The 27,935-nt window shown below is 43.0% G+C and overlaps 1 protein-coding gene across 1 annotated transcript in view; it reads right to left on the reverse strand.

The window, feature by feature from the left end:
- The window catches only part of USH2A (usherin), a 462,824-nt gene that overhangs the window by 198,496 nt on the left and 236,393 nt on the right, over positions 1-27,935 (reverse strand). Inside the window, exons 32-36 of the mRNA XM_090263490.1 lie at positions 25,475-25,634; positions 24,043-24,214; positions 18,255-18,402; positions 12,489-12,640; positions 7,616-7,778 (exon numbers count right to left, since the gene is read on the reverse strand). Coding sequence (XP_090119616.1) covers positions 7,616-7,778; positions 12,489-12,640; positions 18,255-18,402; positions 24,043-24,214; positions 25,475-25,634 — 795 coding nt within the window. The remainder of the gene's footprint in view (positions 1-7,615; positions 7,779-12,488; positions 12,641-18,254; positions 18,403-24,042; positions 24,215-25,474; positions 25,635-27,935) is intronic.

The following is a 27,935-nucleotide window of genomic DNA, read 5'->3' on the forward strand; positions in this document are numbered from 1 at the left end:
ACCACTAGAAAGGGGCTGTAGAGAAATCTGCTTTGCAAAGGAAGAGGCAGAAAGTCAATTTCCTGTTTTTCCTATATTGTCACTGCTTCGCATATCAATACTCGCTCTGAACATAAAAGCCTTCCCCACGGTTGGCATCCCTAGCATCTCGGGCTGATCCTAAGACGCCTGACACGGTCAGCGGGAAGAACTCTCGAGCACGGCGCTCTCTCCGCTTCTTCTGTTTCTCTACGAGACCCTGCAGGGCCGAGAACTGCACAAGCGCAAAGACCTGACACGCCTGCGCTGGGGGAGCAGCCGGGCATGGAATACTGTGACCTGCTTCTTTAGACTTTCTCTGCGGTCCCACTGTCCCAGGCTGGGTTTGGATTTAATAAAATGGGACGGAGCTGTACTTTTCCTGACCCTTCCTTCTAAACACGTTGGGAGATCAGGGTAGGCGGTGCTAAAAAGAGGACCAACGACAAGCCACGTTTCTCGGCTTCTTCGGCGGCCAGATAAGATGCTCTGCTCCATTCCTCCAAAGCGCTTCTCTTCCACCAAATACTCTTTGTAAGATTTCAGGCAGGCTCCCTCCTGCGGCCTGACCGTCTCACTCCTTCTGGGGACATGGATTCCAATCGCTTGACAAGAAGCTGCCTCTTTTGTCTTCCCACTGATGGACACGCAGCTGCAAAGTCCTCCCATGGGATTCCAAGTCACAGGCTGCCCTTTGTCCTGGGGACAACCCACCAGGGGTGGGAGCTCCCGGCAGGCACGTGCTATGTATCCCTTCTGGCGCATCTCTGAAAGTAGACCTTCTGTGTCACTAAAAGCAGGCACCAGGGACCGCAAAGCAAAGCTGCCCCCTCCCTCACAGCACCAGGCTTCCTGCAGACACCTCGGACAGCTGCGGGGTTCGCTCCCTGCTCTCGCGACTTTCTTCCCCACCCTAAGGAGACAAACGCCCCCCTATCTTTCCTCCCCATCGGCTTTTTTGAAACACAAGTTAATGCTGGATGGAAAGCCATCAATCGTTAATATTCCATCTTTAAATCGCCTCACCTCGTTCTAGATGTTAGCAGCGCAGAAAATAGCTCCAGGCCCTGCTCCCGAGCCTCAGAATTCAAACCCCGGCCTGTCCCGCCCCTCGCCACCTTTACCGGGCAGTCACAGGCCATCGCACTGATTTCTCTGAGCGGTCCTATTGGTCCTCCTTGCTTTGCGGTATCTTCCAGGGCTTTGTTTACCACTGACAACTGCTGCAGAGAGAAAACCCAGGCCCCACACGAGAGGGAAATCTCACATTACACACATCACCGAAGACCTTCCTGGGTAAACACTGAAGGGCCCTGAGCGGTCCTCTCGTCCTCTGGGCAGGTTTCTGGCCTCGGGCTCCCACCCGTCCATGGTGTCTCAGATCCTCAGCCGGGAACCGGCCAGGTGCTCTGCTCTGGCATCGTCCGCTTTCACCGGCTCTCTCCTTCTCTTCTTTAATTTTTGTGCAAAATAATATGCATTCGTTGTAAAACATTTCTAAGCTGAGCACACAAAGAGATTGGGAAAATGAACCATGCTTAATGCAACCACCCAGAGGCAACGACTACTATGTATATTTGTGTGAATATGTGTGTGTGTGTGTGTGTGTGTGTGTGTGTGTATTCTTTTCAAATTTCTATTCCTCTTTTTAAAAACAGTCTGTAAAATCAATCCGTCCTTTCCAGGACCATCTGCTCTGGCCGACAAATAAAACATCTGATTAACACTAATTTCGCGATTTGCTCTGTCTCACCCTCTCTCTCCTGCTCGTCCACCTTCCTTCTCCCCTTCCCGTCACCCCCCTTCCTCACGTCCCTTTCTTACCCTTTCCTTCCTCTCTTCCCTTTTTAACGATTCAGCGCTGGTGGAAGGTACTCACACGGGGGAGAGAAAGAAAAAAGAACTCCTAGAACCTATTTCTCGTGACTTTCTATAGTCAGAAATAAGAATTGTCAGGGATCGGGAAAATAATGCCATTTCCCCAGCATGAATTTACCAAATTACTCTTTCTTTTAAAATAAAATAGTTTCCTTTGCTAGTGCTAAAGGAGTCTTTTCATCCTCCCCCTTTTTTCAGTGATCCACATCCTCTCTTCTCAAATAACCATCTTTATTCTGTGCTACAAGGCAACCTAAGGGGTTCGGAGAGAGAGGCCTTGAAAGACGGAAACGGAGCTACAATCCAGTTTTTCAGAACAGGTCAGAGGCAACAGCGCACCCAAGACAGCACTTGGCACATCCTGGTGCTTTGCCTTAGAAACTCAGACACACTAAACAATCTGTCAGGATATCAAGCAAGGAAGGTCACTCCCCAGTTCATTCCAAAGGAAGGATAATGAAGAGTTACAGTACTGGGAGAGGACTACCCCAAAACTGCTCAAGAAGAAAAGCGGGGTATGTTACTGTCTGCCAGTGTAGAGGCTAGAACCACAGTGCAGACTCCAAAGGGCCCAGTCTAACAGTGAGGGGGCTGACCTTTGTAAGCATATTCTAGAGAATCTCAGAATATTTTCTTTTCTTTTAATAATATTTTCTATTTTCCTCCTTGATAATTAGATGGTTTTATATTTGTAGTTGAAAATATTGACTTTACAAAATAACAATAAAACCATATATCATTATAACCCATAATAATTTTTATCTAAACTGCCAGTTAGATTTTTTTAATATATAAATTTAAAAACTTTCATCGAATCCAAATTTTTGCTACCATGTTGTCAGTTATTTTAGTGTTTATTTCTAAATGTACACGTTTCTTTTATTTAAAAATGAGTGCACATCAGAAATGTCTGTATGTCTGTCCCCTGGAACTGAAGCAGTTAGTTCATGCGAACAGGGGAAGGGAAGGACGGAAGGTGCTGCCCGCTGAGCAGTGCCCGGTGAGCGGGCCCCCCGGACAGCCCCTGAGCACAGCACTCCCTCCAGGTCACTCAGCGGCACTCGCAAACCCCAGAAAAGACGGCTTTGCATCGTGTGTTTCTCATGGTGAGAAGGACGCTGTGACCCAGGCGGGGTCCCACGGGACGCAGTGCCGACCCCTGCTTTCCTGCAGACATTCGGGGGAGGCAGAAGCTACAACCCACCAGCGCCCAGGGCGGGCTGGGTGGTGTCTGTTTTTGTCGCTCAGCGCTGCCTCTGCTCTCTGCGTTCTCCCACGAGGCTTCCTGGCTCGGGTTATTCTGACCCGTTACTGACGCAAAGGGTAAGGCCCGGGGGTCCAAAATCTTCCCCCAGTTCGCTCTGCTTGCTGGTCACCCCGACACGCTTGGTTTTCCTCTCGTCTCTCGCACCTGAGAAGGACATGCTAGGTTGACCTGTTTTACCTTCCCTGTTTGTCTGAACGTTCTGTGGGGACAGAGGTCCCGGAGGTCCCATCTTTGGTGTCATTTCATACACCTCAGATTTGGTTTATTAAAAACTAGGTAAGAGGCTAGTTAATCTGGCTATCATTTTCCACCTGGTGAGATTTCTGTGCAACAGGGGAAAATGACAACAAATTCTAGCAATGCAATAGCCACAGACACCTGAGGAGGATCGATAAAAGATATCAATTATATCACCCATTAAGTATAAATATTTGAAAGTATAGCTTTCTAAAGACAGGTACCTGAGAGTGAACTCTGTGTCTTTTTAAAAAGTAGCTCTTTTAAATTACTTATTACTGTATGTAATTACATGCAATTATGAAATATCAGTGAATGAATTTAATAAAAATGTATAAGATGTATATGAAGAAAATATTAAGATCTTGTTAGACACAGAAGACAAATAGAAAGTATAATCATACTATTGACCGGAAAAGCCCAACATCATAAGAATATTAATTCTACCTGTGTTAACCTATAAACCCAGTCCCATCCTTATAAAATTAGCATCAGGACTTTGGGGGGAAGTAACAGATTATCAATGTTGCTTTAAAGAAAACAGATAAGAAAATCAGGTTAAAAAATTATAAAATAAAAATGACAAGGGGAACTAAACCTATGAGGCATTAAAATATATTTAGAGCTTTAATAATTAAAATACTATGATACTATAAATAAAAGCATGGATTTGTTCAGACATATTTATAAGTAAGTGTGGACATTTAGAACTTTTTAAAAATGTTAACTCCAACCATTTGGAAAAAATATGGATTATTTAATAAATGGTTTGAGACAGCGGGATACTTTCTTTCAAAACATAAAGTTTGATCGATATGTTACATATAATATCTTTATAAATCCCAAATGAATTGACTATAAATGTGTTAAAAAGAAAACCAGTGGCAAAAGGGAAAAAATATTGCTTCTCAGATAACAGATTCCATTAATATACAAAGAACTCCTAAAGCTCAGCAAAAACATGGGCACAAGATACAAATAAAGAATTCACAGAAAAAGGAGTACAAGCGGTTTTTAAACATATGAAAATAAGTTCAAACTTAAGTCCTCGTGAGAAAAATGCATTCTCGAGATACTCTAAGAGCCTGTTTTAAACCCAATCCCATGGGCCACAGGCTCAGATGACAGAGCGAGAGGGACACAGGGCCCCTCCCGCTTCCCACGAGGACAGCCTCGTGGCCTCCGTGGAGTGAAAGCTGCCAACAGCTCCCCAGGTTACCAACGCACACTCCCTTTGACCTAGCCGTCATTGCAGGGAACTTATCCTCCCTGCGAAAGTGTGAAACGGCACACTTGCACCTGTATTCACGGAGGGTGTCTCTGAAATAGCTGAAGGTGTAGATTAGTGCCCATTAGTAGGAAACTGGTTAAACCAATGATGCTCTAACCTATACAACTGAACACTATGAAGTCATGTAAAGAAGGAGGACATTCTTTACGCATGGATGTGACAGGTGTCTGAAATGACTCCATTTACAAAAAGCACAGTACCAAAGCAAAACTATATACATATTTGCTAATGGGGAAGTAGGTACTTGCTTGTATATGCATAAACTATTTCTAGACGCTGTAAGAAACGAAGCGCATCGGTGTCCATTGAGACTATAGACCGCTTCTGCCACTTGCATCTGCTTCCTGTTTTCTATCTTTTAAATATTGATTCATGAGACTCTAATACCCAGTCAGAGCAAACACTTTGTGAGGGATCCCGCTTTGATATGTTGCCCCTCATTCATTGTTACAAAATCTAACGCTGACCTTGCCAAGTTTGTAGTTCAGGATATGAATCGACACGTACCAAAGGGTCCGGTGGGAGAGTCTTCCTGAGACAGCCCATTCTTCTGCTCTACAGAAAAGTGACCTGCCCACAGGCAGATGTATGTGGCAGCTAGGCTCGCTCCCTGCCAGTTCACTTTCTGTGCTTTAAACATTCCCACCAATACTTTTGAGTAGCTGTCACAGACAAGAATGAAATACAGTTGTTCATTATGTCAAGGAAATAACCAATTAGCAATTAGGCCATTCAATGAGCTTTGTGAAATCTAGTGAACAGCTGATATCTTAAATGATTTTGATGAATTAATGTCTAATTCGTCTCCTGTAGAGTCATGCGGACGTCTCTATCCTCAGTGTACATGTCTCTCACCCATCTACTGATTTGAAATCAGTACAGTATCTGAAATCCTTTTCCTTAACACTGCACATCAGGATTCCAGGAACGGGGAGCCCAAGCCATGAATTTCCTGAGGTCTATCCCAAGATGATCCGTTTGCTCCCAATGTTGCCCCTTCCAACCCTGGGGTTGAACACATACCTCCGGATGCCTTAAGTCATATCTGGTAATTGCTTCCAATTTGTCTGTTTGGCTTTTGGCAATTAACAAACTGAAATGTTATCAGGAAGGAGTTCATTTCATTTCTAAGACCAGGTTTTCCCGCCACTAAAATATGCAGGCGCTCTGTTCTTTATTACCATCAGAAGATAAATGGCTGGTTTTCGTTGCTGAAGAATATATAATGGTTAAAAAGTCACTTTTTTCCTCCAGCTCTACATAAATCACAGAACTAGTCAATATTTAATAATGCTTGCCTTGGTCTGGGGTCCCTTGATCACCCCTGTCATGTGTAATAGCTCCCTCTCCGATATCTTTGACATAAAAGCCCAGCTTTACTGCAATACTAACATGTAGAGGGTCATTACGGATCGACATTTCCCTTAATCTGTGACTGCCAACCATGAACCGATAAATTCCAGCAGGTTCCACTGGGAGAAATCAGTAAACTTCTCAGTGGAAAGAACTGAAGGAAAATTCTGCCGAGAACAGAATACATTTTCTACAAGGGCTGCTCTGCAAATGGGTTCTGACTTTGGCAAGTTCTCCGGCTGCCCAGCTTTGCAACATTTAATACCGTTTTGACGGTTTGAGGGGCCGGGATGACAACCGGAGACGACACGGCTTAGAAGCCCGCCGAAATTTTCTCTGCAAAAACAATGCGCGATCAGACTCGAGGGGGACGTGGCTCCTGCATTATTCACCCAGCTGCCTCGGCGGAAATCGCTGGGCTGTCATGGGTCCGGCCTAAGTGGGGCTTCTTTTTTTCCAATCGATCATCACTCCTTCACCTCATCATCTTACAAGTTCTTCACAGCCGAATACATCAAAGACTCGATTGCATAAAAGAGGGACACGCTGAGCTTTGAAAGGATCAGCACAGACTGACATGCACGCACACCCGCCGTCCACCCGCTCGCCATCACGGTCCGCAGGCACGAACTCCCTCCTCAAATTCGGCAAGTCCCGGGTTTTTGCCTTACCTGGTCCCACGCTTTGAGGATGTTATTCAGTTCTACGAATACTTGGGGATAATTCCGAAACAAAGGGACATTTTTAAAGGCTAAGGAGCCTCACTTTATTGGTACTAGCAAGTGTGACTATGTCCACGTTTTGGCACATTGGCCACGGATTTTAAAAGAAACACTTAAAAGAAAACATCTCCTTTAAGAGTAATATGACTAACTTCTGAAGATGTTAAACATAAACACTCAGTCAAAATTGTTTCTGGTACCCTCTATACCTTCATGTTTCTATGGTAGGGGCTGCCTAAAATGAGTATCCCACCGAACCACACCTCATCTAACCTATATGAATCAGATAGTTTTTGATAGTAACTTTCAAGGGCTACTATGGCATTTAATCCATGTTCAGTAATTTACTGAATCACACGCCAGCCTTACCCACTTAGTTTAGAAATGTTAAAAAGGTCAGACGCACACATGCACGCGCACACACACAAAGCCCAGTTTAAGGTGGATTGCAAAATTAAAGCTCCACACTGTATGATGTCTTAGGATTTTGCTACTTATCAAGAAAGGGGGACAGAATACAGAACACGGATGAGATCAGTCTTCCTCAAACGGGACTGTGCATTGGCATGACCGGAGGGGGTTCTGGAATGCAGAGTGCTGGGCCCGGCCTCTTGGGCTCTGCATCGAGGTGGGGGAGCCATGTCAGGCTGGGGAATTTCCCCTCCCCACAGTGTGCCAGATGAAGCCCTTCCTGCCGCTCTGGGGACCACACAACAGTTCACTGGCGCATCATTACAGGGTCATTTTAGGGAAAATAAAGAAATTAAATCTGTGGTTAAAAATAAACATTTCAAAACAAAGCGATTTTTTGGTCACTGTTATTAAGTTTAAAAATCACCATCCAGGTACCTTGCTCTGCGTAGAACGTCCCAGTGAAAAGGACTGAGTACGTCAGGCGTCCATTCGGGTGGGAAGGGCCTTCCCACCTCACGTGGGCTCTCCGGGGTCCCTCTGTTTTGACAAACACATGTACTGTTCCTTCAGGAGGAGCTTCTAGAGTTCGATTTTCTACCTGTGAGTATAAAAAAAAATGTATTTTTGTTTGCAAATATGATAAGTACAGGCTTCGCTTTGAGCCTGCGTCTTCAAAGAATCTCCCCTGGCTGTGAAGTAAACTACTTTGACAGTAGCATCTTGTTTGAATGCCTCGTTTTGTCAGCAGGATCAAAGCCTGCCTGTGCTTTCTTCCTCCTGCTGTGAAAGCTTCGAGTTTGAGCTCCTGACCGAGGCGGTTATTTGTGATTTCCGGAACATGTGGCTCAGACCCACTGGGATCGTGCCCACAGCTGTCTGTACCCACGGACTATTTCTAGGGCTGCTTAAAAACAGCTGTCATGGGCTTGCAAAGGAGAAGACAGGCATGAGACCCGTGTCCATAACTTCCCGACAGAAGTCAGGCTGTGTCAAAGGCCGCAGCGAGGACCCTGACCCACGCGGGCACAGTCTCTGGGCTGTGGGGCCACTGAAATATGGAATCGGGCCAGACATCAAAAAGCAAGGGCACCCACGTGACTCCATCCCAGAGGTGTAATCCCACACGCAGCGGAAAATGCCATTAATTCAGCGTTACTGAACCTATGCAGAAAACAGCAAAAGATAAACCATTTGAAGAGAGGGAGTCTGGAATAAAACGCAGCCGCTGATTGGAAAGGTGTGAATACCTAAAAAAATAGAAGGACTATGTGATCAGAGGAAGAGGAAGTGGTAAGGAAGGAGAAAGGGGTTCGGAATATCTTTGCCTTTCTGAATAACTGGCACAAATTTGTTCATTCATCACCATAAATTCATAAGCATCACTTGGAAGCGTTGACCTTTTGAGATTTCTTTTGAAAAAGTCGGTAATTGTGACCTTATTTTTGAAGTGGTAGGCCCATGCCTTACAAGAAGGCAAATATTCTCAGTTATGAAACCCTCCCTTGTTAGAGTCCGTTCACTTTCTCATATATGAAAATAAATGTGAAGACGACACTGTTAATATTTAATAACTATGAGGTCATGGCATGCTTCATTTTCGTCTGAGAAAGGCTATAGTGCTCTTTACATCTGTAACTCCTGCTCATTTTTGTGTTTCTGTCTAATAGCTGTGTACAAAGAATGATCAAGAAGCTTGACTGGAAAAATATCAATTCATCATTTTAATAGTCCATAACAATGCAAATAACAATATTATCATGCCCAGGCATAAAGTTTAAATTACTGCAAAAAAAAAATGATTTTAAAGGATTCCAAAAAAATAAATAAATAAAATGAGACTCAAACAATTGAAGAATTAGGGCAATTCCAGATAATTATTTTATTATCCTCAAATATCTGGTTCACATAAAAGTTATATTTTTTAAATTTCCTTAAGTGTCTGGATAAATAAATACTCCAGGTTTGCTCCACATTAAATTTGGCAAGTGTACCATTTTGCACTGACTCAAGTCTTTTAATTTTTTTTAACCCTTTGCTGTACCTCGCCATAAAAAGAATGTGAAGAGAGAGGCATTCGGGAAGACTGGCCTGGCCCTCACCTGGAGACCTTGCGTAACACACACGTACACCATGTGCAGTGAAAACATCAGAGCATTTTAGTAAAACGTTCAGTCTTGATGAAGCTCTCACCAAGTACCAGACTCCCTTGCATAAATGATACTTCATTTAAATATTCACAGCGAGCCTTTCCGAGCGGGCGTTCTTGTCCTTTTGTCACAGCTGAGAAATCGCGAGTTTAGGAGAATGTTTCCGAGGAGACGTGGGGAACAGCAGCAGACAGAAACGGGGGCGATCTCCCAGGCAGTGTTTTCCTGACCGTAACATCCGTTGTAACTACAATCTAGATGTCTTCAGGACACATGCATGGAAAGAGTGAGTGTGAAAGTGTCGCACCCAAGTGTGCCTGCGTGTGTGTCTGTACAGGCACGCCACCGCCGGGAACCCACACCGGCTTTTTAACCACCGGACACAGCAGTGACCTAGACTTTCAGGCTCCAACCTTTAGGAGGCGCCCGGGAACTGAGCCCAGTGAACCTCCAAAGGCCAGACACTGTCACGACACCCCCAATCTGAGCCTGCTAAGTGGACACAAACCAAAAAGAGCACAGCGAGCTTCCTATGGACACATCCGTTTTCTATAGAGACACAAAATGTAGAGGGCTTCTCTCTAATATAATTCAACGATATAACCAAAAGTAAGGAAAGCATTTAAAAAATTCTCTCTTGCATTTTCTGTTCTTTTTTTCCATTATTTCAAACTTTTATAAAACTCCAACTACTAGATTTAATTGGGCAATGCATATGAGCATGTTAAAATTAGGATCTAAGACACTGTAAACTGCTTTTTACATGGGAATGTCCTTACAAACTAAATACATTGTGTTAATGGACGAGAACCACAAAGAAACCTTGTTTTTCTCCAAATGAACACAGAGAAATTCCTTCTGAACCATCAATATCAGGTAATAAACTTACTGAGGCTAAAGAGGAAAACAACATATTGAGCTGATACTATATTAAAGTGGTAAGAATATGGAATTTATGTATGCATTTTTATTTTTAAAATATTGTATTTTATCAAGTTTGTCCTTTTTAAACCATTTTTTAGTTTATTATATGAGAATTTGTCAATTTTGAGAGTAAACCTTAACACATTCATGTCTGTAGAATATTATGTCATAGAAGACTGAATAGTGTTTCCCTGCATAAATGAAAAATGATATTAAATATATAACAGATATAAAATATAGAGGTAGGTTTTCTAAAAACCAAGTTATTCAGAAATGTTGTTATATGAACCAAGAATTTGACTCTCACAAAATGTATCCTTTGGTTTCTGCCAGAAAAAGATTTTAAAAAGAGCAATTATATAATTTTGTTTCAGTAAAATGTTCTAACATTGGGTTTCAGATTAAAGAATGCCTGCAATATGTATATGTAATCACTACATTTAGCTGAATTTTGTTGAGGATCATATTGTAATTCAATAACAGGAAAGCCTGACTTAAGATTGATTCACAGACTTCTTAAATCAATAGGACACATTAAAAAAATCCTCAACAAAAAGACCCGAATCTGTAATATCCTTTATGATTGTGACAGATATCTTGGGCTACTTAGAATACTCCTAGACAATCTCTTAAGGGCATGGTGAGTAATGGAATCGGTACAAAATATTTTAGGAATCTATTGAAGACCATGGGTTCTAACTTCCTGGCAAGCATAGAGTTGACTTGTTCTAAATAAAGACGTCACTGTTGAGCTCCAGTGATCAGAGCTGGACCACTGACCGGGGAAAGGCGTCCGCATACTGAGCGCAGGATAAAGAAAAGTCCCAAGGGGAGAGAATAAGGCCCCTCCACATCAGGACCAAGTCTGGCGTGGATGAGGCGTCAGCAGAGCAGGTTTTACAACCCAGTTCTGTTTCCCTGTCGTCCCATCAGGGCACTGTGGCATTGGATTTCTTAAAGTTAACATCATCTACTGTCCACGCAGGACACAGATCAATCACCACGATCCCCTTGTTTAAAGTTGCAAGAACACCTGGAGATGGGGTGGGAGCTAGTGTAGTAGCCAGAAACCACAATCAGCAGGTTCTCTGTCTGAAAAAGTCTAAGTTTCAATCTCTTGTTAATCGTTCCTTTGTTTCTTTTCCTTCTCTGAATGGAGAAGAAAAGCTGGCCTATTGCCATTCCTGCTTTTAAGAGTAAGTAACCGCCCGAGGGTCTGGGCTATGAAATACTTAGTGGCAATAAAGACTACAGCTCCATTCCATGGGCAGATGATGTTAGCATCTTGGAAAGCAACCAATTTCTGAAACAAAATGGGAGGTGTGATGAAAAATAAGGAGACAAAAATTAAACGGTAGAGCTGGTTTTTCAAGGTAATATTTATACAATACACTCCTCAATGAAGACAGAGTGCATTAAAATGATAGCGCATTAGGGGAGGTTGCCAAAAAGGATCTAAAACTAATGAGCATTTCCCTTCAAAGGAGGTAAATCTAATTAATCAAGAACAATGCACAAAATTAAAATATGATGCTTTGAAACTAAAGAATGTCATGTTAGTCTATGAAAATTATGTACTATTAATTGGGTTTTCAAAATTATTTAATAAAAAGCATAATTTTGTTGATCTTTTAGCTACTAATGAAATATATATATTATAGATTTCTAAAATGTGGATATCAAAAGCTGATATAAATGCAATTTTAAAAACTGTTCTCATGAAGCTGTATTACACTAATAAAATTAAAATACTTCATTCTAACAGATGAGGTGAACTCAACCCTTTAACTGATTAGCCCAATTATTGGGGAGCAGTGTTGCCCTATTGTGGCAGTTATGGGCTTTCATTTATTTTCACTTTTTAATCATAAACTTATTTAGCTGTAGAACCCATTATGGGGAAGGAAAAATGCACTTTAAATATGTTACTAAGTTAGGCAAAATTGTATGCCTGACTGCTACGCTGGTCAACTTACCAATACATTTAGAAATTTCAGGGAAACGTTGATAATTCTGTCCTTCAGAAGAGCCATGAAATTTATGTTGAATATAAACTCTTACTAAGTCTTCGGTAAACTTTTCTAAAAAGAAAATCCCCCATCCTGCCTGAAAGACTAGCCGTGCAGAGAGCTCTCCTTAGCGCCCCTCGTGTGGTCATGGGACACTGAACGCACCCCCAGGCTCATGTCGTCACATGACACTGAGCACACCCCCAGGCTCCATGTGCGGGGACTCACCAGTGGGCCCAGAGCACAGCCTCTGGCCGTGCACGCTTGCACTCGGAAGGAATGCAGGCTCCAAGGTGCAAATCCATCGACATAACAGCTGAGCTCTGAGGAGTTGTGAGTTAACACGCTGTCCAGGTAGAGCCCGTAACTAGCGATGACACCTGGAAAGGTAATAAAGGACACTTGGTATGACTGAGAGACAGCAGCCGAGAACGGCTTAAGGAAAGCCAGCACCTCCCGACGTGACTCCTGATTCCGTGGAACGTGGTGTTTCCCTGAGTCCTCCCCCGTCTCTTTCCGGAGGATGAGACCGGCTCTAAGCCTTGGACTATCAGCTTGCTGAGCTCATTAGTACAGAGACAGAAATAAAACCCAAGAGTCCCAGGATGGGGCTCTTCCCATTGCACCCCATTAACTGGGGCCACTTGTGTTCCAATTCAAAAATGAACGAATTACGCACATTTATAATTTTTATTGCTTTCTAAAATGATATTCATAATACATGTTCTCTGCAAGTCAAATGACCTTATTTGTTAACGCACTGCAGAGTACTCGGGAGGTGGCAGGCACTGTAAGCACCTGGGGTGCAGGAACTGCGTTTTAACCTTCTGCACACAGCTCTGCTATAACACAGGCAGTATTATTTTAAAAAAATTTATCCTCACCCAGGGACGTTTTTGTTTCACTGCTTTGAGAGAGAGAGGAAACATCGATGTGAAAGAGAGACATTGATGTGAGAGAGAACGATGGATCGGCCGCCTTCTTGTTCACCCCCCAGCCAGGGTATGTGCCCGACCAGGGGTCAAACCTGCAGCCTGGGCGAGTGCCCTGACTGGAATCAAACCTGCAACCTTTCGGTCTACGGGACAATGCTCCAACCCACTGAGCCACAGAGGCCAGGGCTACAGGCAGTATTGTCATCGCCGTTTTCCAGACGAGAAAACTCAGGTACAGAGAGGTTAGGTGACTTGCGCAGGTCACACAGCTGGCTAGTGTTGGGAGTCAGGATTGGAACTGAAGTGACTTCAAGAATAGACAGACTACGTCCAGGCAGCTTGGGTTCTTCGTGCAAATAGGCCACGTTCCTAACAGCATTGAATCATGTAAACACAGGAGCCTTGAGCAAATGACACACATTTCTCTTAGAATGAAGGAGAGCGTTTCACACTTATCCAGCCCCCCAGATTCTGCACGGTGGGATTAAATGAGACTTAGGACTCTTATCAGGGTCTCAGCAGGGAACTCGTGGCAACTGGAATGGACAACGGAGGATAATTTAGTGAAGGGACTGCTTACGAAGAGAAGGGTGGGGTCAAGGGAGAGCCGTAAGAGATCATAAAGCATCCCCAGCTAGTCATGGCCAGGACTCCTGGGAGACCGGGGGCTGGGAGCCTGGCCCGTCCTTGCACGTGGAGAGCCTCGGGGGAGAACGGATTCAGGAAGCCGGACAAAGAGCTGAGTCAGAGGAAGCCCGAGGGAAAGGGGCTGCAGCCCCCGGTTAGATTAGAACGGAGCCCTGTAGCCCAGAGCGAGGCAGGGCGGGAGCCGCAGGAAGGAGGTTCTGGGACTGCCTTCCCCCCTCATCCTCTCCTCTCTCGCTGCTACTGCTCACGGGCGAACCGACAGGAAACCAGAGAGAGAGAGAGAGAGAGAGAGAGAGAGAGAGAGAGAGAGAAGAGGCCTGTTGTGCCCTTGAGAATGCAGGCCTGCCTAGGACCCAGGGCTGAGCAGGGAAGTTTGCAGAGCACGTTGAGAGAAGCAGAAGACAAATAGCCGACAAAGAAACGGAACCTGAATTACACCGGATGGTATTATATTTTGGGGCTTTTTTCTCGCTTATTGTCTTATGCTAATAGCCAGTAAGGCAACGGTAAGAAAATAAACCAGTATGCTGCGTGTCAAAGGGGATCGGGTTATTCAATCCAGGTCTATAAATTCGGTGCCTTTCATGGATAATGCACACAGTGGATACTTAATTCCCATTAGCTATCTAGTGTAAGCAGTTCCAAGTTTATCACCTTTCTCTTTCCATAATGGTCGAATTTTTAAGGTGTTTAATTTTCACAGGGAAGTGGAATCATAATTGTCCACAGAGAATATCCACTGGGATGTATAACTTTGTAACTCTTCTTCGTGTTACGTCAGCTTGCATTTCCTGAGGTGCTCAGGAGGTTGTCATATATGACCAAGGAGACTCCATGCCAGCACAACGCAATGTCAATTTAATACAACGGATCTCTGTTTAAAACGAGGAATTCTGTTTACTGTAAGAACTAAACAACCGTGCTTTCGTGTGCCATAGAAACGACATGCCTAGTGAATACCGATGCTCCAAACACGTTTGTTTGTTTGTTTTCCAGGACAGCCCAGCAACGTGAGTATCATCCGAGGGTTCCCCCCGAGGCCCGACGATGATCAGATGTGGCAGACAGGTCCCTGTGCGCAGAGTTGATCCTTCAATTAGAGAGGAAAAGAGTGCGCGGCTTTCGCCCGGTGGAGGGATGCCTATTACCGTGGGCTCTCCTAAAAATGGAAGCAGCGCGACCTGAAAAAGATTCTGCTCGGGAAGTTCTACCTGACAGGCTGAGTGGAGGTGTTTCATAAAAGTTACGCAGGGTTGGCTCCCAACTGTCAGGCAGACTCCCTAAGTGACTCACTGAATTCTATAATCCACGTCTCCTATTAAAACTGAGAACTTCCAGGAGAGGAAAGAGGACCACATTTTGGCTTAAAAAAAAAACAAACTGATACCAAAATAAAAAGTTTAGAAAACAGGTATTTCTTTAAAACCAGAGAAAAATCAAAACGGAGATAAGTATTAGCACTGAGAATACAACTTTAGACAAGTCAAAGTAACTAAATTTTTTTTTTCACATAGCGAGATGGGATCCTACTGTATAAACATTTCTACAAAAAGTTAAGATAGAAGTACAGTGAATAAAATCATGAATTTTTGAGTCATTCACATCTTGTTTTGTATTACATTCCTACTTAACTAGTCTTGCCTTGATAATTAAGTTGCTTAATACTTATAAACTGGAGTTTCTACATCTGAATGTGGAAATAATAATATCTATTTCATGGACTAGCTATGAGAATTAAGTATCTGGCACACAGCTATCAATTGTGGCTGTTATTATTATTACGATTATTAGTCATGTTAGCAGGGAATCAAATCCTTTCTTTGCATGGAGGAGTACTTAATATTTACATAGACACCTTCATGTACATAGATTATAAAAATTAATGTACCTTCTAGCATCACTTAATATCCTTCAGGACAGCAAATATAGAATGTGTATACAAAGATCTATAGTCAATTGGTTTCTCTACCACCCATTCCTGAAATAATGTATCTGCTCAAAAATGAAACGAAATGTTCTTCTGATAACATTCTATTGTTCTCGTGGTTCTATGTTTAAGTCTGCAAAAATAAGCAACTTCCTACAATTTTCCTCTCCTTACTGACATTATTGCAACTGCCTGGATACACAACCACGTATATTCTCAATAACTGGGCTAACATAAGAGGCTAAATTATGAAAATGTTTCTGCAGGTTCCTCATCTCCTCTTTCTTTCCTGGAGACCACAGGACCCTCGTCTAATCTTGCAACGTCCATCTCTTAGGCTCCTCTCTTACTGTGCCCATCTGCGCATTAGCAAACCCTGATGGCTGCCATGGAGTACGTACCCTTTCCCGTGAGGCATGCTAAGAGTCCCGGCCCCAGGGGTGGCCTCTCTTTCGAGTCCCTACCAACTTGCGGGCTGAGAAGACCTGACGTCAAGGGTCTAGTTTTAATGGCAGGCCAAGAGGGAGGGCCTCTCCTCTGGCTTTGCCATCATCCCACCTCCATGACATACTCATGAAACGTGCTGTGAGTGTGCTTCTGTGTGCTCTGTATGACTGCGTCTGTGTGTGCTTCTCGCATGCACATACAGTCACTACTGTCTCCATCTGCAGCAAACAGTCATTCGTTCGGCAGCTCCCTAACACCTGTCTACTGGGACCAGCGCGCTGCCCAGTGCTGAGACTGGACAGTGACCAGTGCAAGCTGAGTCACAGCTTGGGAGGATCCAAATGCCAGAATAAAGAGTTTGGACCTCATGCTTCCCTTTTTAGAGAGAAGCACTGGGGCTTCGAGAAAAGACCGAGGGACAAAATGTTTCCCAAAACTCAGATTATTCCTTTCCAGACAAAAGACAGTAGACATCAAATCCTGGTGAATTCGGAAAAACTAGAGAGAAAAGCAGGGAAGAAAAGTAACTGAATGACACTATTCCTTTATAAATGTCTAATCACTTTCCTACAATAAACATTTTTAAAATCCTGATGAGATGAAATACCAGACTTTAGAATATAATGAAAATGGTTACACAAACCCCCAAACCCTCCCAAATTCTTATTGTTCGATGAATATTTTAAAACCGCTTGTAAATGCACCAGACATAATATGCGAAGATTTTCTGAAACGCAGAACGTATTTCTCTAGTGAACCTGGGATTCCGAGTGCAGCTATAAAGCCGGTCGCAACACCAGCTGGGATGAAGGGACGTGTTCTGCTGGGCCCATGACGGCATGGCGTTTAACGGCATTCCGACGGAAATAAATCATTAGCGCTGTCATGGCCACCTATGGGCTAGACTTCTTTGTGCAGCATGAGGTATGACAAGATTTTCCACTGCTTAATGTTAAGTATCGAACAGACATCCATTTATTTTTTAAAGGAAATTTGTAAGAGCACAGGAATAACTTCAATAGCAGAGATAATTACTCACTTTAAGTATTAAAGCTCTCTCTGCTACCTCAAATATATCTACTGCATTGGCCAAAAGTTTAATTAAAATGAGATGCCTGGAATAATTAATATCATAGTAAACATAAGACAAACTAATAAAACTGCAATTTTTTTTCTTTTATCCTTTTCAGCTATGCTGAAGGAGGCCATTTCAATGTTCAGTAATGAGTAAGTTAAAACAGTTCCTATGATATTAAAAGTCTTCTTGATAGTTGTCTTAAAGAGGAACAAAATGGGATGTTGTGTAAGCTTCCCCAGTTTTGAACAACGACACTATGCTGGGTGAAGTGTAAAAACATTTTCAATCAATGCATAATGCCTACCCCCAGTTATTACAAAAATTCTTTGTAAAGTGTTTCTTTTAGCAAACTTTAACTGGCTAACTTTATTCGCTAACCTCTGCAAAGCTGTGTACACCACCTGGAAATAGACACAGTCCTCTTCACGTGAAGCGAGTATAAATGTATATATAGTTAACGCACGCATTGTTTAAAAACAGTATGCCGGAATGTCTATAAATAACATACTAACAAATACTGAGTTCTCAGTGTTCTCTGCTAAGAGGAACTTTCTACATCAAAAGCATCTGAAAGACAATGTGTGTGTGAATGTCCCACCTCTGTACCTCTCCCAGAAAGAGCACATGACTGTCAAAAACAGGAAGTCACAGGGAAGGCAATGGCGCTCTCGCAAGGGCCTTCTTGGGGAACCCCGTCGGCTCTCCTTACCTCTCAGGAACATATTAAACAAAGAGATGCAGTACACAGAAACTATCAAAAGGGAGCACCTTTGAGCCACCAAAATTGCGTCGGCCTGAAAACCACAGCCTCCCAGCTACAGACAAGGATGCGATCTCAGGGGTTTGTTGTGCTAAAATGATCATTAAAAATGAAGCGCCACGTATACGCTGCCATTTGGAATATTTAATTTGCCTTTGCTAATCATCTTTGGCACGGGAGGCCGAAAGGGTTCACTCACCATTCGGAAACTGGGGTTCAGTCCAGGAGACGTTGAAGGAGTGGGGTGAATAGGAGTGGGCTTGGGGGGCGGCCACGCCTTCGGGTGTGCTCTCTGCGGTCCGGGCCTCGCTGGCCTCACTCACGGCACACCCACCCCCCGTGCAAGCCTGAACAGAGGTGGAAAAAAAGAAAAAAGCACATTTCACTCTGGGTCCCAAAAAGTTTAGGGGAGCGCTGAAGAGAATTCATACTAAGAGTTTCAGATTCTTTGAACTAAAGCTCCCTTGACCACAAAAAGTAAGTTGGTTTCAATGCTGAGGCTTGGCATCTAACTAGTTTTTTAAGGACAGGAGACAGCCATCTCCAATAATTAGAAAAGAACCCCAAAGGAAGGAAGATATGAACTAGAATGTGTCCTAAGTGACAGCCCGGAGGTAAGGGGCTGAGCGGTGGGCAAAGCAGGTCTAGGGCTGGGAGTGTGCCAACCGCAGGGTTTAGCCTTGTATTGTTATTCATTCATGATTGTTTTCCTGATGGACACCTGTAACCCTGCTGTTGCCCACCCCTGTGTAGGGACTGGGTGAAGACATCTTATGACGTGAGCCTTGTACAAAGGTTCCTGTTGTAGAATGAATTACACACACACACACTCACATGTGTGTGCACCCCATGAAAAAGTAGTAGAGACTGAAGACCACTTCAGGATAAAACCAGTGACTTCTAAAATAAAAAAACATACGTATAGGAAATATAATTGCCTTTTATTTACGACAGTGTGACCAATACCCCTGAAGTATAACAGTGTCATTGAATAAAACAATACTTCTCATAAATCAACAATAGAGAAGCTGTGGAGTGACTGCTTAATGCCTTCAAGGGTCAGATCATACCCCTGCTCCAGAAGAGCCGGGCTTTGTTAAATGGCTGGCAAGCTTAAAGGGATGACAGAACCCCCATCCCCCAATAAGGAGTCACTGATGCCAAAAACAGAAATATGGGTGCTAAAGGTATTTGGAAACTTCCGTGTACACTATTGTAATAAAATGCAAATGATCCTCAAATAAACACCGAAATGTCTTAGAAACATATTTCACTCCCTAAGTTGCCGGATCAGCATTCCTCCAGGAAATTGAGACAGACACACAGGATATTTCTAGACTAAATTTGCTAGCAAATATCAGCCATTACAGCTTTATATAAATATAACAGGTATTTGATAATTACACTGATGCTCTGCTCTGCATCTCTCCAGGTTTCAACTCTCATTTGCACCATGAAAATTAAAAATCTTTCAGAAAGCACTAAGTTTTTACCAAATCAATAAGGATCTATACAACGATGTAAAAAGCAGACAGTTACTTAGTCCAGTTTCATGGAAGGTAGATATTACTAACATAAATGACTGAAAAAGCTCTGCATTTCTTTGGGCCTGTAGTTTGATAATGAGGGAATGACTGTGCTTAGCCAATATCCTTTTCCCTAAAGAGAGCAGAAAGCCGACTGATTTTTTAAGATTTTTTATACTGAAGCTTAATATTGCAAGATTATGGCAAATAATTCATTACAGGTATAAATAACAATACATGGTCCATCGACACAGGGATCATCCTAACGTGCTACTGTACAAATGCAATACGAGCTCACGCTTTCAGGATAATTTCTCATCAGTGTAAGCAAGGTCCAGATGGGACAAACTGTGGCCGGGGCATGAAACTGCATTAAGATCGGGGACCTGAAGCACCTCTGGGTTTCCTCTAATTCTCAGCTGTGGGATGTGCATATGTATGGAAGAGAGAAGTTATCCTCCTTCCTCCTGAGGACAGGGTCTTTGCAAATAAAGAAGAATCAATTGAGTTTGTGGTCAAACCCACACTCAAAGCTCAAGGACACGTCACTGTGAGCCCACGAACAACCACTTGAACATGAAATCAGAAAAATCAAAGCATCTCCAACACGCTACACGTCCACCAGAAACCGTGGCAGGAAAAGAGGCCGCGGGGACAGCTTTGTCATCAAAGGAAAGTGGTCAGAGGAGGCTTCCTTCCAGTCCTCAGAGGGATATAGTCCATCTTCCACATTTCCTAGACAGTTTTTTCCTCTTGGGAGGGGAAAAAGGTCGAAGCATCTTATTGTTAAACTCTTACTGCAATGGGATTCAATTCTGATAGTCTGTTTGTCACTATTTTGCTCTCATTAATAACCTAAGACTTTTCCCTAACTCTCCCCAAACAAATACTGTACTATGTGACATACAATTACGTATTACTTTTTTAAAAGCAGAATGTCAATTAAAATTTACTCTGTTTTTGAGAATTTTATGATGCCCCCTGGGATAACAAAGACATCATCTGATTTGGAAAGCTTGTTCTTTGGGTTGTCGTGGAAGATCCATAAACTAGTAATGTGACAAAGAACTTCTTAAGAATCTAAATCGTTCATGAGAGATTTTTCTAAATGAAACAGAATTTATAAAGGGGTTGCAGAAACAACAGAATCATCTACAAAATAGTTTGCTTTTTCCACATTATTTCGCATGCATTTGGGGGTGTTACGAGAGCAGCCCATCAATAAAGAATTCATGTTCTTAAACTTGCTTCCCAAAGTGATCTCATCTAACTGATATCATCTAAATGAAATTGAACCAATCAGGACCTGGTTTGACCTGCCAGAGGCCAGAGGCCACTGCATTCAATGCAACTGAATGCTTATGAAAATTCTGGTTTGGAAAATCAAAAGGAAGCCGTGGGAATGAATAAAGGTGGCTTTATGAAATGGCCACGTCTTTGAAAGCCTCTGAGCTATTAAAATAAGGTATCTCCAACCATCTCCTGTAGCTCTCATCAATTACAGCCATTAAAAAAAACAAACAGAAACAAAGTCATAACGCTACTCTGAAATGATGAGTAACTTCTGATCAAAAAGGAGACTGTTTGGGTCTAATAAAATGCATAACTAATAAAAGCATATTATTTATCTTTAAAAACATGATTATTAGGAACATCCAAAACTAACATTCTCTTTCCAAGCGTTTATATTCTGATAAGTAGGGTCTGAGGATGTTAACAATGCAACGTATTTTAAAGTATGAAGAAGAAGAACAAGGCCAAATTATCTAGAAATGACCTTTTGAAAAGTTAAGCTTATCATTTCCAAGAATCCTTTTAGGAATTAAAGCAACTTTCATTAAGAGGCAAATATCTAGAAGTCACATGAAAATTATCAGACGCCACATATCTTGATGCTTGTCTTACGATCTTCTTTCCTTAACTGTTATTAGGGGCTATCCGCCATTTGTCGAGTGTAAGAACATGTTCTGCTGTTTCTTCTAGTGGAAAAGTCATGTTTGGAATCCCATAGTCCTCAACTCTGACGTTTTACAGCAAAATTAATGTATATCACAGCTTCAGATTCTTGATGAAATGAACAGACTTAGGGTTCATTCATTCAAGAGTTGTTTGCTGAGCTTCTGGTTCCTACCGGGCACTGTGCTTGCTCTGCAGACAGAATTTCGAAAGACAGTCTCTACCCTTCAAGGATTTATAGTCCAGTCAACACAGGAAATTAAATGAGGATACGTGAAGTGACGTACTAGCTCTCGGCCTAGCGACAACCACAGGGGTTCCAAGTCCCCTGTACTTTCCTCTCTTCTACTGTCTGCTTAAAGGCTTTGCCATCTGCACGCTCTGGTTTCCAACACTTAGTCAACATGCTAAGACGATCTATAAAGGCAACTCCATGGGGCTGAGAACCGCTCTCTGTCTACTAATCTCATGGCCTTGAAAGCCAGTTATTATACTTAAACTGTGAAATAAACAATAATCCCTCAATTATCCAAGATGAACTTAAACCATTCTGGTTCATTTAATTAACTGGTTAACAGAGCTGAGTAAAAAAAAAAAAAATTTCAGTTGAATACCTCCTGAACATATATTAGTGTATTTTCTGCCCTAATAAATACAGTGAAATAAAAACAAATAAACAAAAAATGTGAGCGAATTTATTAACAAGTGTTAGGGCAAGACGTCCACATCTTTATGACATCATGCATGAGCGTGACTCAGTGGCTGGTGGGTCTTGCTTCACTCCACAGGACACTGTTCGGGGTCACCTTTTTAGTGTCATAGAATGTTGGGGTGTGGAAAACATAAGACTCGGAGCAGTTAAGTACATTGGCCTTAGCCCACAGCGTTAGTGGCAAAATCTAAATGGGAACTCAGGAGAGTAGAAGCACAATCTAGTTTATTTTTCAAGGTATTATAGGTTTATAAAACATAGGTGACTAAGGGTGGGTTTTTTTTATTTTTTATTTTATTTACTTATTTTTAGAGAGAGGGGGAAGGAAGAAAGAGAGGGAGAGAAACATCGATAAGAGAGGGAAACGTTGATTGGTCGCCTCTCGTACACACCCCAGCCGGGACCGGGCCTGCAACCCCGGCATGTGCCCTGACTGGGAATCGAACCAGCGACCTTTTGCTTTGTGGAATGACGCCCAAGCAACTAAACTAAGCAGTCGGGGCAATGGCGGGATTTTATCGATTGTGTCATGTATCCTAAAAATGGCCTGGAGAAGAGACCTATTTCAGGCCATCTGCCTCCTTCTGATAAAAACCAAGATCATGACAATTGCTGTTTAGTTGTGGTTGCTTCTAAGCAACAGAGAATTTTCCAGATTTTAATTTTACTACTGTTTTGAGAATAGTGTGGATTTCCGTATTAGCTTTTGAAAATCAAGTTAATACATTTCTTACATCTTGGGTGCTAAACCAAGTAACCAAAGTTGCTGTTCACAAACGCACTGTGTGCGGGATGCCTAGGCACACGGCGCAGGATCTGGACAGGATTTGGAGCACTGTCTCACTGCCCTTGTTCCACGGTGTCAGGTCAGACGTGCAGCCATAGTTGAATGTAGTTTATTTTCTCGTGGTATAATATTTAGAGCATTCAAGAGCATGTTAAGTAAAATGAATGCATACACAGTGTCTACATAAATGTAAATTTATTCATAATCAAGAGCAGAATATTTTCTATGGCATTTATCAAAGCAAATATCCTTATATAGGTATTGCTATAAAATGAAGAGTGTGCTTAAAACAAATAGGGACCATCTCATGTTTATATTCAGTTATTTTCAGATGTGCTATTAAACTTAAAAAAGATTACATTTCATCAAAAAACAAAAGGAACTACTGAGTATAAATTCCACAGGAATATCAAGGTCTTTAAAAAGACCTTTGTATAAAAGTGCTATTTTGCATGAAAAAAATTGCTATTGTCTGGCCAAAGAAACCTCTAAACCATGTTGATTCTAGGGTTTTATTAAGTGATTGTTCTTTTGAGATAGAAGAGTAATGTAAACCAGAATATAATAACAATCAAGAATATCCGGGGGTCATTTAAACCTTCATTTAAAAAATAAGGCCTAAATTTTCATACTGTGCATTGTTTTCAAATGAATATAAGCTCCATGGGGAAATAACCTTATTAATCCAAGCATTTTAGAAAAAGCCTCAACAATTACAACATTCTACAAATAATAAAGAAGAAATAATTTCTGATAATCCTAAATTAGATTTGGAAAAACCTACTGACTCAGATTGTTATGCTACCATTTTTGCATAATATAAAATAAATGTGGGTCTTAGATCAACATAATTCACATTCAGGATGTGAAGTGAGTTTCCAGTGTGAATAGCAATCCATGAGCTTTCTTCTTCTTCTTCTTTATTTTTTTGTAAGGGAGGGAGAGAGAATGGGACAAAGGTAAGCAGCAAGCGACAGGCAACGTGATAAAGGTAAAGTGAACTTACCCCCAGCTTGATAAGATATTTAGTATCAGGCAAAAGGTGTTGTAGCCTGTGATCCTGGAAAAGTTCTGTACTGTTATAGATGACATCCCAAATTGTAAAATCATGCACGTGATTTGAAATATATAATATATAGCGCTCCAGAATTCCATTTACTTTTCTCGGTTGTTTCCACCTAGGAATGAAAAAATATAGCATTATTATCATCTTTCATTCAAGTCAAGCCTGAAATGTGCATCGTTGGTATAGGACACATACAAATCTGGATATATGCCACAGTAAAAATGCACACCGAAAACCCAGAAGTGGTTTACTTTATAAAAAAGAAACCCGAATAGTTATTACATGTCTATTTTGAATGGTTTAAAGAAAATAAGACATAGCGCCTGTTCTCTAGCTACTTCCCATTTTAATTAGCTAATAAATACAAACACATAGGAGTGAGCATTTGATTTTGAACTTGAGCCACGGAGCAATCATGGGGGTTAAGTTAAACTTCTGAGCAGCCAGCAGTCTGTCTGCAGCTCTCGAACACAGAGAAGTTGGGGTGCGCGGGGCCGCAGTGGGGAGTAACACGTCGCCCACGAGAAGGCACGTGGCCTCGATGCACGGCTGCGCAGTGACAGATGGGCCGGGCTTGGCAGGAAAGGGAGAGCGCATTCCACGCGGGGGCTGTAGGGGTCAGCGAGAAGGAAAGACAAGTCATGGAAGAGACAGACATCGGTAAACGGAGGGGCACTCAGAGCAGTGCGAGATCTTCTGGGGTACACGAGTGTGGGGCGGGCTGCAGGCAACAGGGAATGCTAACGGCAGAGGTTCAGATCGGAACACTGGAGTGTGGATGATGTTCTTGAGCTTGAACAAGCATCGGTTTAGTCCAAACTCTTGGTGCATGGATGAGAAAACCCAAACCGAGAGAGATGAAGTAAACAAGCACTGACCGATGATAAGACAGCTTTAATCAATACTCAATACACCCAGTGCCTTTTGTAGGAGGAAATAGATAAGAATCACTAATGTCAAAAATAACCTGAACATGCCTACAGGTAAAAGTTCCTTTGTGATGTCCACAGAAAGGAACAAGAAGATCTCCGATTAGCCTCAAAAAGAAAAATGTACGGATGCTCTGCAATTCCACATTATTGCAAACAGGGCGTCGCCCACAAAAAGCCCAGGCCGACATGTAGGCGGTCAGGCCTCCCCTAGCTGGCGTTCGCACAGGACCTGCGTAAAGGGGGCGCGTGGCCTGATTGCATGGAGACGAAATGGAAATTAAGTTGGCGAGTGATAATCAAAGGCTCCCAGAACCACTGAACTAATCACTCCCATGCATTTAATCACAATAAAATTAATTCTCTGTCACAAAACCTTCCCGTGATGGGACGCGCTGGGACGGTTGCGTGAACCCCCGTGTGACAGAAACACTTCTACTTACTGCACGTATATAGTTCTGGAATCCAGGACGGTCAGAAGCGGGGGAGCCACGTGCTCCGGGGGCAGCTGGGCCGTGTGCAGTCGGACCAGGGAGCTGTTCGTACACCCCACGTGGGTGCACGCGCTGAGCAGAAACTGGTGGGGCGTAAACACTGCTAAATCTAGGGTGTGGGGGAAACAAGCATTTATGTTCAGTGACACATTTTATGCCAGAGATCTCACCCCTCCTCTGCAGTCCTACTTAGAACTGGTAAAGTCAAGCTTAAAATAAGAATCAATAGCCATCAAAATCAATAGCAATAGTCTGCTTCATCCCTTAAATAGACTATGGTTATTTTTAAATAGACAACTGTCAGTCAGACGCATGGTTTCACCTTCTCATTTTAACAGTTTGACTGTTTTGGTGAATGTCCCTGACCAGGTACATTGGTTTCTGAGTTTAGAGTGAGGTCGACGGCTCTGGTAAAAAATAAATGAGACATTTAAATTATTTTTAAAGCATATTTGAAGACAACAGGAGTTGCTTTTGAAATTCAAATACGTAGCTTGTGACAATGCCTTCGAGCCTGTAATGCCTTTTGCTGAATTCCTTTCTTCCCTCTGCACCTGACCAACCACCGTTTGACCTTCACGGTGTCCGCGCTCAGTGCACACGCCTGCTTCTTTCCTCACACGTCCCTGCCACATCCTGTCGTGACCTCTGGCACAAGATGGAGCTCTTCGCCTCTCCTTTCCCTCCCACGGCGGTGCACATACGATTAGCATGACGCTTACTACACTGACACAGTGATTTGCTCACACGACCACGCACTCGGTCCATCCGAGAGGACTCTGTATGGGGAGGGACGGTCCTAGCCTCGTTTTGTATCCTCAGCATCCGGCACAACGCCGGGCTCATTGTGGGTTCTGCATACAAGCGTTAGAATCAACTCATCTGCCATTTACCGATGCAACCCTGAAATAGCCTCAATAGCTCCTTCGCAGAGGTACTCAGTGATTTTGTTGAATAAATCAACTTGACCAAGATTTAAACAATTGTATTTCTGTACTTGACTGAAGGCCTAAATATAATCCCCAAACATAAATGCTTCATTAAAAAAAGGGGGGGCAAGAGACGAAGGTACCCCCAAATGTGAACAGTGGTCTCTCAGAGGGCACCCAGGCAATTAAAATTTAGTTATTACACAGAGTGTCCCATTTCCTAAGATACACACACGCGGGTGTCACAGATGGAGGAAAGACAGCCACGGGTGACCAGAGTCACTTCATTACTGAAGAAGAAGTACGTCCAGGCCCGAGCCGACACCTCCCATGCCACGGTCCGTGTTTCCTCAGTGACGTCAGCCTTGGCTGGCTGCTCTTTTCAATCACACGCCCTGTTTTTGGCAACTCCAGCATCCTCGGTCATGATTCATCCCGGAGTCTGGCCCCCCTTTCCCCGACTCAAATGGAATGTCCTTCATCTCTGCTGCGTTCAACATTCGGCATCATGATACCCGCCGCCTGACCATCTCTGGAATCATTTCCAAGATGCTTAATGTAAAACCTAGCCTATCTAAGAGCTGGCCTCCCACCTCTTCCGTGTGTCACATGCACCCAGCCGCCCCTTGGCGACCATGGGGGTCTAGGCGCCTCTTTCTGAGGGCTCACAACGTCTGCATTTTCCTTGCTGTGATCTTTGATCGCTGAGTTCAAGCCCTACTCTCCAGGTCTCTGAAGGTCTTCACCTCCCCAACGCTCTTCTGCAGCGGCTGCCTCAGTCCCGAGCTCTGGATAAATCTCCGCCTCTCGTTTCTCTAAAGCTCCCCAGACCTGTTGGATGTGACAGAGACTTTGCTGCACATGGGCAAGAGTCCACTATAATTTCAGGTTTTCTAGGTTGAACGGGACCCTTGGCCCTTCTCAGCAGTAACTGTCTATTATCCTTGTTTCCTTCTTATTTTAAATTTAATTCATTTCTTCTTGTTGTGCGATTACAGTTGTCCATTTTCCATTGCTGTCCCCTTTTCTCCTTGTTTCTTCCTTCACTGCGCGGATCTTTTTTTTTGTTTTGTTTTCCTTCCATGGTTGGCCAATTCTCCAGAGGAATGGAGTTGGGTCTCAGATGGAAGCCCCAAGTCAAGTGCTCTCTGAACCCCGGTAATATTTGGTATATGTGCCATGGGGGTCCAGATCAATATATTTCTTTTTTTCCTGCTCTTCTCTGCCCCTAGCCCCATGTCTTCCCTTCATTTAAATTCTCCCCTAAATTTCCCTCAAATTATAAAGTCAGCATTTAGCTACAAATATGTCTCACTGACGGAGGAAGCAGAATGTGACTGGTCAGAAAGCAGGAAGAGCGAGAGAGCCCTTCTGGATGGAACCATTAGGGGGATGAAGGGGACTTGGGGTTTAGGGTTCATGCTTAGGAGAAACAAAAAGTGCACAGACCCTCCCCTCCCCAACCCTCAGTTTCCTCAAAT

The sequence above is a fragment of the Furipterus horrens genome, unplaced genomic scaffold (genome assembly GCF_987537825.1).
Source record: "Furipterus horrens unplaced genomic scaffold, mFurHor1.1.pri manual_scaffold_15, whole genome shotgun sequence".
NCBI classification, from domain to species: domain Eukaryota; kingdom Metazoa; phylum Chordata; class Mammalia; order Chiroptera; family Furipteridae; genus Furipterus; species Furipterus horrens.